Below are 9,252 nucleotides of genomic sequence, written 5' to 3' on the forward strand. Positions count from 1 at the left end.
GCCATAGAGTTCTCTGTGAGCCATAGAGATCAATAATCAAAATCAATTCTATTGCAAATCAAAAACTCTGCTTGTCAGCAGCTCTATGTTGGTTACAATACTGTTAAATAAGATACAACTTGCAACTATGAATCAGAATCTGACCCTGAATCTGTTTCTGCGTCACATTTCACTCCAAACGGTCTCAATCTGTTTGTGTTTGCTTCCAATGGGGGCATGCCATCATCATCATCACTTGAATCAACTTCACCATCATCTTCTTGCTGTGGAATAGGTATATGAGAGCTTTCATCAGCTGGAATCGGTTTAGTATCTTTAAAGATTTCTGGCCTGCATTCACCATATCCAAACTAGCATAAGCTATGCCCAAATTCAGATGCCATTGATGCAGAACAAAAGAAAGAAGCTTTATTTTACCATTCCGGAGACTTTTGAAGGAGACGGACTTGCTCAAAGAAGAGAACTTTACAAACAATAGATGTAACTTTGCTACCAGACTCTTGTGCCTTTTCTTTTCCTGTATGATCAATCACTACAAAGCTTCCTGCAAATCAGTGTGTAGCAAACAACATCAAACACCATCTCAAACTGAATCAAGTAACATCATTGTATATAAAAAAAACACGAAATTTATTTACCTCGTCTGATCCACATGCTCTCACGAAACTTAGCTGGAAACAATGCTAATGAGTTCTCTCCTTTTGCATCCATTATCTTCAAAGACAACAAGTTAAGAACGCAACGAATTGGCGAGATTGCATAAAGGAGTGAAACCCAATTGAGAAAAGGAGGTTCTTTTTTTATACCTCAATTTGATTGGAACCTCTGAGAGAGACGACTTGGGCAATGCTTTGACATTCCTCAAGCGTAAAATCCTGCTCTGACGCCGCTTGTTTCAGATTCCTTCTTCCTCTGTTCATCTTTTCTCTAACTCTTTCAAACTCAAATTCCAAAAACAAAGTTACAACCAAGAAAAGAGCAAAATCAACAAAGAAAATTGAAATTAGGGTTTTGCAGTCGTGACTCGTGAGCCGTTTTAGTAGAATCGCACCAATTCCTAAAGAGAAGCACAGTAAAAGGAAAAGGAAGAGTTGTTTTGTTCAACGAGGGTAATTTTGTTATTTTCTTTAGAACCCAAGGATACTATTGACATTCCCAAACTAAGTCGGTATAAACGAATTAGCATATAAACCGGAAAATTCGTTATAATATAATCAAGCGGCGGTCTATAAATCTTCTCCGGCGCTTGGTTTCCACTCCTCCACCGTCTCCGTCGATTCGTATTTCCTCAATTTTGATCCAATTCTCTTTCGCTTCACAGGTTTGTAATTGTGTTTGTTTTTTTTATCGTAACCTGAGTTTTTTTTTCTCGTATGAATCATATAACTGGTCTTAACTTGTTTGTGTGTTGATTGTTTCCGTTTTGTATCTTGTCAGTAATGAGGTTTCTAATTTAGGTTTTTTTTGTTTGTAGTGATGGGTAGGAGAAAACAATCAAAGCCACAACGTTCAGTGGGTTTGATCACTCAAACCGGTTCTGATTCAGATGGAAAGCGATTATTACCGGGTGAAGAAGCTGAGGGTTCTGGGGAAAAGATTGTTGAAGATATCGATAAGCCGTATTATGTGAACATATGTTCAAGTAGTCCAGTTTCAGAGCAGCAGCAGCAGCAGCACTTTGATTTAGCTGAAGTTGTTCTAACGAATTTAAGTTTGAGAGAACGTGTAGGAACTAGTGGTACAGTCACATCTATTGAGATTGATCATGATCTTGATTGCTCGTTACGGTTTCGGCTATGTAATGTGACTAGTTTTGTTGATCGGATTAAGCTTGGTCATTGGCCGGTATTGTCTTCGAGTGATATAACTTTGGAATTGGTTGATAATAAGGTGTTTGATGATGAGGCTGAGTCAGTGATTTGGTCTGCTAGTTTTGACGGTCCAGGTGAAGGGGTTTCGGGTCTTGCTCATTTGGCAAGTATCAAGTTTTTGACTTTAAGGCTCGTGCCGGGTGATCAGGGCTTTTTGTCACCTAGAGTTAGAGTTGAGATGCTTCAGCAGGCCTTTGATGCTTGTGATTCGCTTCTTGAGAATACAAGGCAAATATGGAAAAAGAGTATGGTTCACGTTATGTCTTGGTTGAGGCCAGAGGTAATGACATCAGAGGCTAGATATGGGTCACAACTAAACGTGAAGGAAACTGAATCATTATTCGTGTTGGAAGCTGAAAATTTGGACTCTAGTAAGAAGCCTAGGTTTGATGCTGCTGCTTTTTATGAAGCCATAAAGCCATCAAAGTGAGTAAGCAATGTTTATCATTCTTGTTTTTGTGCCCTAATGTCTGAATGTTTCCTTCCAACTTATTGGCATATTATTGATTCAGGATGGATCCGATGCTTGAAGATGACATAACTGATTTGCTCCCAGAACTTAGGCCGTACCAAAGACGTGCAGCTTATTGGATGGTTCAGCGAGAGAGAGGAGATCCAATAACGTTGGGAGACAAGGAAAACAACCAATTTATTTCACCTTTGTCTATCTCCGTGGGGTTCCTTGACTCTGCTACAAAAATGTTCTTTAACCCATTCAGGTTAGTGGAAAAGAATCTAAGTGTTCCTTTTTTATTTCATCTTGAACTATAAGCTCCTCTCAGTGTACAACAAATAGTATAAGTTCTCTCTCAGTAAATTTCCACCATTTACAGAAGAACTTAATTTGATCTGGTCCATTTGTCATGGTTTGGTTGTTTCTAGTGGGAATATCTCATTGGCTCCAGAGTATTTTTCACCTCGAATTCCAGGCGGTATCCTTGCTGGTATGAACAGTATTGCAGCTTTACTTTGCCTCCATGTACTATATTATTAGAAAATTATTTATGAGGATAATTTTGTTTGGACTTACCTTGACGAAGAATGTTTTCCGAAATATATGTTCTAAGTCTGCTTAAATGCTAGAATGCTTTGTCTACATCTCTTATTGCGCATGCATTCATCTTTTGTTAAGTTTGTGGTATTTGATTCTTAATGTGGTAAAGTATGAATGCTGCAGATGAAATGGGATTGGGAAAAACGGTTGAACTACTTGCATGCATCTTTTCTCATCGAAAACCAGCCGAGGATGAAATATCTGTGTCTAACGGGCCACCAGTTACCGATGATCGGAACACTGGTTTGAAAAGATTGAAAAGGGAACGTGTTGAGTGCATATGTGGAGCTGTCAGTGAAAGTCGCAAATACAAAGGACTCTGGGTACAGTGTGACCTTTGTGATGCTTGGCAGCATGCAGATTGTGTAGGTTATTCACCTAAAGGGAAAGGTAAGAAGGCTAGTCAACATGTTGATGAAATAGTGTCTCAAAAGAAGAGCAAAAAGGATGCAACGGAAATTATTGTCAGACAAGGTGAATATATTTGCCAAATGTGCGCTGAACTTCTAAAAGTGACTGCCTCTCCCATCTCTACGGGTGCCACTCTTATTGTCTGTCCAGCTCCTATATTATCACAATGGCATTCCGAGATTACACGGTATCAGATTCTTCTCTACCTTATTCTTACTTCATTTAAGTTTCGACTAGTGGAACACTCAATAAGATAACTTTCACTAGACGTATTTGTGTTTTTTTAATGTCCTTTTTCCTTCTTTCATCTCTAATGTTGTAGGCATACGCGCTTGGGTTCACTCGTAACATGTATCTATGAAGGTGTGAGGAATGTCTCACTCTCTGAAGAACCTGTGATTGACATCACTGAACTCCTCAATGCTGACATTGTTTTAACTACATATGATGTCCTCAAAGAGGACTTGACACATGACTTCGACAGGCATGATGGTGACCGGCACTGTCTTAGATTTCAAAAAAGGTGAGATTAGTGATTTCGGCATACCTGATATATTGAACAAATTGTATTATTAAAACTGTTCTTAGAATTTTCCAATATGGAATAGTTTCATACTCATGTATTCAGAGGAACCATTTTGAACAAACGCCAACTTTAATCTGATAGGATTGTTGTTTTTATCTCCTGGTTTCATGCAATTGAATAGATTTCGGAAAGATTGAGTAAAGATGTTGTATTGTAATAGGTACCCTGTTATTCCTACTCCACTCACCAGAATATTCTGGTGGAGGATTTGCTTGGATGAGGCCCAGATGGTGGAGAGCAATGCAGCTGCTGCAACAGAGATGGCGTTGAGATTATATACCAAACACCGTTGGTGTATCACTGGAACTCCTATACAACGCAAACTGGATGACTTATCTGGACTGTTAAGGTTTCTTAAAGCAAATCCGTTCGATGTTTCAAGATGGTGGGTAGAAGTTATAAGAGATCCGTATGAGGTTAGCCAGAAAAATTAGTTCTTTCTCTTACCTTTTTTGGGTTTTCTTGTCTAACAAACTTCTCTCTTTGGTTCAGAGACGAGACGCAAAGGCTATGGAATTTACGCACAGATTTTTCAAACAAGTTATGTGGCGTTCTTCAAAAGTCCATGTGGCTGATGAATTGCAACTCCCACCTCAAGAAGAATGCGTCTCGTGGCTCAAATTTTCTGCAATTGAAGAACACTTCTACACCAGACAGCATGAAACTTGTGTGAGTTATGCCCGTGAAGTTATAGAAACTTTAAAACGTGATATTCTTAAAAGAGGTACCATCGGGTGCGAATAGTGTCTTCTGCACTTTCCACCTTTGTCCTTACTTTCCTCTTAAAATTCTCAGCCTCCTTCTGTGCTGGCTGCTAAACTTATTTCTCCCACTTGTGATGACTACAGGTCATACTGCTTCTGATAATCCTTTAATCACTCATGCCGAAGCTGCAAAACTGCTGAAATCGCTCCTGAAGTTGCGCCAAGCTTGCTGCCACCCTCAAGTAGGAAGTTCAGGTTTACGTTCATTGCAACAAAGCCCAATGACCATGGAAGAAATTCTAATGGTGAGTTTGCAAGATTTTTTAGCGTTTTGATCTTCATTCCGTTATTTGTGCTAATTGAAGTTTTTCTTAGGTACTTGTGAAAAAGACTCAGATCGAGGGAGAAGAAGCTCTTAGAGTGTTAATCGTTGCATTAAATGGGATTGCTGCTATTGCCATGCTTAAGCAAGAATTTTCCGAAGCAGTATCGTTGTACAAAGAAGCATTAAATATAACTGAAGAGAACGCCGAGGATTTTCGTCTTGATCCATTGTTGAATATTCACATTCTTCACAATTTAGCTGAGATACTACCACTGGCCGAAAGCTACAGTGCTGCGCCAGGAAGGCCTAAAACTAAAATAGATGAAAATGATGACGGTCATCATCGTGCATCGAAAAGGCAAAGGATCAATGAGCTCGAGAGTTTAACTCATGATTCTTCAGAAACTGCACAACATGGGGAAGCCACTTCTCCAGACAATGGTTTAAAGAAGGATAAAGAGTGTCATGAAGAGTGCAGAACTCTGAATATAGTTTGTCACACATTGAAAGTTAAGTATTTATCCTCATTCAACTCAAAGCTTTCTGCCGCTCAGCAGGAATTCAGAAAGTCATATAGTCAGGTATAATGCGACTTGTACCCTTAGCCAACGTAGCTCTTAAATTAAGTTCCAAGATCAACCATGTTAAATATTGAGCCATCACTTTTCCTAGAGCTCGCTCTCTCAGTCACAATGCTAAATAATCGAAATTTTTTGTAAGGTTTCCGAGTCATTGAGCAATATGGAGAAACAACGTTCGAGTTGGTGGTTGGATGCCCTGCAACTTGCTGAACAAAATAAAGACTTCTCTAGCGAGTTGATCAGGAAGATTGAAGAGGCCATCCATGGAGGCTTCAACAAATCAAGCTCCTCCAGAGCGAATTCTCGGTTAGTGCTTAACAATTTGCAGTTTCATGAGCTTTTTTTGTGGCAAGAGAACTTTTTCAGCCTTTGTCTGTTGATTGTGTTATTATGGGGCATTATTTTCTACATGTGACAAATTAATTCACATGTGTCTGCAAAGTTATTAGAATAGTGACCTGAAGGACTAAAGAGCTTTATTAGAAGACTAGATTGATTATCCTAAGCTTGAGTACATTAAGAACATCACATTTGTTAAGGAGCAGATAGCTTGAGTACATTAAGAACTAACTTGCTAATTCCTTATTCCAGAGAACTAACTTGCTAATTCCTTATTCCAGCTTTAGAACTATACATGCCATGAAACTTCATCTGCAGACTTCTATCGATATGCTGGAAAGCTCTAGAGAGAAAGCGATACATAGGATTCTAGAAATTGACCAGACTATGGAGAAACCAAAAATGGAGGATATTGAGCGTATTGGCAACTGCAAGTATTGCAACAAGAAGGATGATGGCCCCACGTGTATTCATTGCGAGCTAGATGAACTATTCCAGGTTTGCTCTTTTTTGCTTCTGCACTTCTTATGTGAAGTTGAATCAATATTAACTTCACCATCACCATGTCCAGGAATACGAGGCTAGGCTATTTCGTTTTAACAAATCTCGTAGGGGATTAATGGAACTTGCAGCTGCTGAAGAGACAGTACATTTGCAGAAGAAGAGATCTGCCCTTAATCTTTTCTTTATTGGTTTGTCATCAAAGAATAAGGATTCAAATGCACCGCATGGTGACAATGAGGAGCCCACCAAAAGAAATGCTGGTGACGCTGTGTTCGTAAGTTACTTGATCTTTAAATTCATTACTGACAAGAAAGCATAACCACATTTATGTTTGGCCTTCTCTGTTTCCTCCTCTTTTCTTTAAAACGTTTTGAAATGTCAGATAATATGGTTTTGTAAAGATCGTCTCTTGTCTGATACAAATTTCTTTTATGTTCTTTTCATAGGTTTCAAAATCTCCATCTGAGACGGAAATAGTTCTTGGAGTGATAAGAAACCATTGTAAAAGCTATTTAGATAGGGAAAATAAATCGGCAGCCACAAACCATTTGCATACCCTTGAGGTATTTGCCCAAGATAACCTTTATTTTTCGCTTATATGGACAAAAGGAAAACTAACCTTTATTTTTTCAAGAAGTTCTGACATTTCCAATTTTGCTTATCTAAATTAAAGGTGATGAGAAAGGAATATGCACATGCAAGGGCTTTGGGTAGGGCTCAAGCTCAACTCCTACGAGCCTACGATGAGATTAACATGGCAACAATGAGACTACAGCTTAGAGAATCTGAAGATGACACATCGCTCTATGCTTTGAGCCAAGACGAGTTAGATGTTGCTAGTGTGCTGAACACAAATGATAAATTTATGGCTCAATCCTCGTTGCTTAGTATAAAAGGCAAACTTTGTTATTTGAAGGTAAAATCTGTAACCTTTAGTGTTCATGCAGAGAAGTCATTTATTTCTGTGTTACTATCTAGAAGTTTACGTGGAGAGTGGCATTTGACCACATCTATTTTGCAACTCCAGCTCTAGAGCTGTCAAATCTGTATATTCACAATATTAAACAAATCTTTTGCCGTTTCAGGGTTTGATGAAATCCAAACAGAAACAAGAATTCGAGAATCCAGATCGTTCCTCACCAATACAGGAAACAGTTAAGGCTTCAGATCCTGCTGAACAGGAAGGCGAAAACCTTCTTAAGAGAGATGAAGCATGCCCGATTTGTCAAGAAATTCTACGGAATCAGAAGATGGTTTTCCAGTGCGGGCATTCCACTTGCTGTAACTGTAATTACTTTGACCTTTTTGATTGTTTGTTTCTCAGTTTCGAATTATAATCAGGTTTTGATGTCTATCTAATGCATCTTCCTGAACCAAACTTCAGAATGTTAACAATATTTACTTCTTTGTATTCGTTGACACAGGCTTTTTTGCTATGACTGAGCGCAAATCAGTTAAAGTACCGCTGTACAAGTGGGTGATGTGTCCAATATGCAGGCAGCCTACAGATATTAGAAATATTGCATATGCTGATGACAAAAGAAACAGTTCTTCATCAGATCAAGATCACAAAGACAATGAGGCATCATTGGTGGTTCAAGGTTCATATGGAACAAAGGTTAGTCTCCTTGCTTGTAAGATTAGTGCACAAGAAGTACTTATTTTCTCATTTATTGTTTTGGGTTGTAGATCGAAGCTGTTACTAGAAGAATCTTATGGATCAAGTCAAGTGACCCACAAGCGAAGGTTCTAGTTTTTTCCAGCTGGAAAGATGTTCTTGATGTGTTAGAACATGCCTTCGCTGCCAATAGCATCACCTTTATCCGGATGCAAGGAGGCAGGTAATGTAGTGAGAACTTTAATGATGAATCCATCGAAAGTGGCACATAGGTAACCTAAGGGATGTGTGTAACTTTGATTCCATGGAAATGCAGGAAATCACAGACAGCCATTAGCAAATTTAAGGAATCTGAGAAAGAAACCCAAAAGACAAACTCCCATCCAAAAGACACAAAATCAATTCAAGTCCTATTGCTTTTGGTGCAGCATGGCGCCAACGGTCTTAATCTTCTAGAGGCACAGCATGTAATTCTGGTGGAACCGCTTCTAAATCCGGCTGCGGAAGCGCAAGCCGTTGGTCGTGTTCACCGGATTGGGCAAGAGAAACCTACTCTAGTTCATCGTTTCCTGGTTCGTGTATCTTCTTTGTTTGCCACCTTGTCTTGTACAGCTTAGATCCTACCTGATGTGATTCATTTTGATGTTGACCTCTCTTTTTCTGTGGAACCAGGTAACTGACACAGTGGAAGAAAGCATCTACAAACTGAACAGAAATAAGAATACAAACTTAAATTCATTCAGCAGCAGGAATACAAAGAATCAAGATCAAAAGTTCTTGACACTGAGGGATCTCGAATCTCTATTTGCTTCACCAGCAGCAGAAACAGCAGAGATGGAAGAAAACACGGGAGAAAGACAGGAGAATCTGAGAGATCTACCGCCCTCAGTTGCTGCAGCATTAGCAGCCGAGAGGAGGATGAAGCAAAGTAGTGCATCCTCATCAACTACAAACGCATGATCATTAAAAAAGGTTGCAGAGAGATTGGTTCCAGCAAAAATGTGTTTTTGGAGCGTCTCGCTGTTTGTACATAAGAAGATGGTGAAGAGAGAAGCAGTCCAAAAGTAAACTCTTTCTCTCGTGTTGTCTACATTCATAATGTAACTATAGCAGGCTTTTTAGAAACTTAGGCAAAGAATAGGACTTTCTTTTCATTAATTCATTGTATTGCAAATTTGCAATAGATATTGGCATATTGCTGCGTTAGGATTATATCTATTTAACCAATTAAATCCAAATAATCTGCTCTTAATCTCCAT

General features: G+C 39.0%; 2 protein-coding genes across 4 annotated transcripts; one reads left to right on the top strand and one right to left on the bottom strand.

The window, feature by feature from the left end:
- Positions 1-33: 33 nt before the first annotated feature.
- Positions 34-1,394, bottom strand: LOC104785320 (uncharacterized). The gene is made up of 4 exons (XM_010510507.3): positions 807-1,394; positions 639-714; positions 418-544; positions 34-330 (listed from the first exon to the last, which is right to left on the bottom strand). The coding sequence occupies exons 1-4, from the start codon at positions 918-920 to the stop codon at positions 126-128; spliced, it is 522 nt and encodes a 173-aa protein (XP_010508809.1). The 5' UTR covers positions 921-1,394; the 3' UTR covers positions 34-125.
- LOC104785321 (uncharacterized) lies at positions 1,203-9,231 on the top strand. 3 transcript variants are annotated; one of them, XM_010510508.3, is made up of 20 exons: positions 1,203-1,321; positions 1,475-2,297; positions 2,384-2,590; positions 2,754-2,815; positions 3,049-3,523; positions 3,659-3,859; positions 4,083-4,338; positions 4,415-4,646; positions 4,771-4,931; positions 5,002-5,532; positions 5,672-5,838; positions 6,153-6,369; positions 6,443-6,649; positions 6,822-6,938; positions 7,049-7,291; positions 7,461-7,662; positions 7,800-7,993; positions 8,065-8,216; positions 8,310-8,565; positions 8,666-9,231. In XM_010510508.3, exons 2-20 carry the CDS (start codon positions 1,477-1,479, stop codon positions 8,951-8,953), a joined length of 4,989 nt encoding a protein of 1,662 aa, XP_010508810.2. In that variant the 5' UTR covers positions 1,203-1,321; positions 1,475-1,476; the 3' UTR covers positions 8,954-9,231. The 3 variants fall into 3 exon arrangements, 1 of the variants encoding a protein (XP_010508810.2); XR_015558202.1 differs by having other exon boundaries at positions 1,217-1,321; positions 6,443-6,653; XR_015558203.1 differs by having other exon boundaries at positions 1,217-1,321; positions 6,190-6,369.
- Positions 9,232-9,252: the final 21 nt, after the last annotated feature.

This window comes from Camelina sativa, chromosome 5 (genome assembly GCF_030686135.1).
Source record: "Camelina sativa cultivar CO46 ecotype springtype chromosome 5, ASM3068613v1".
NCBI lineage: Eukaryota > Viridiplantae > Streptophyta > Magnoliopsida > Brassicales > Brassicaceae > Camelina > Camelina sativa.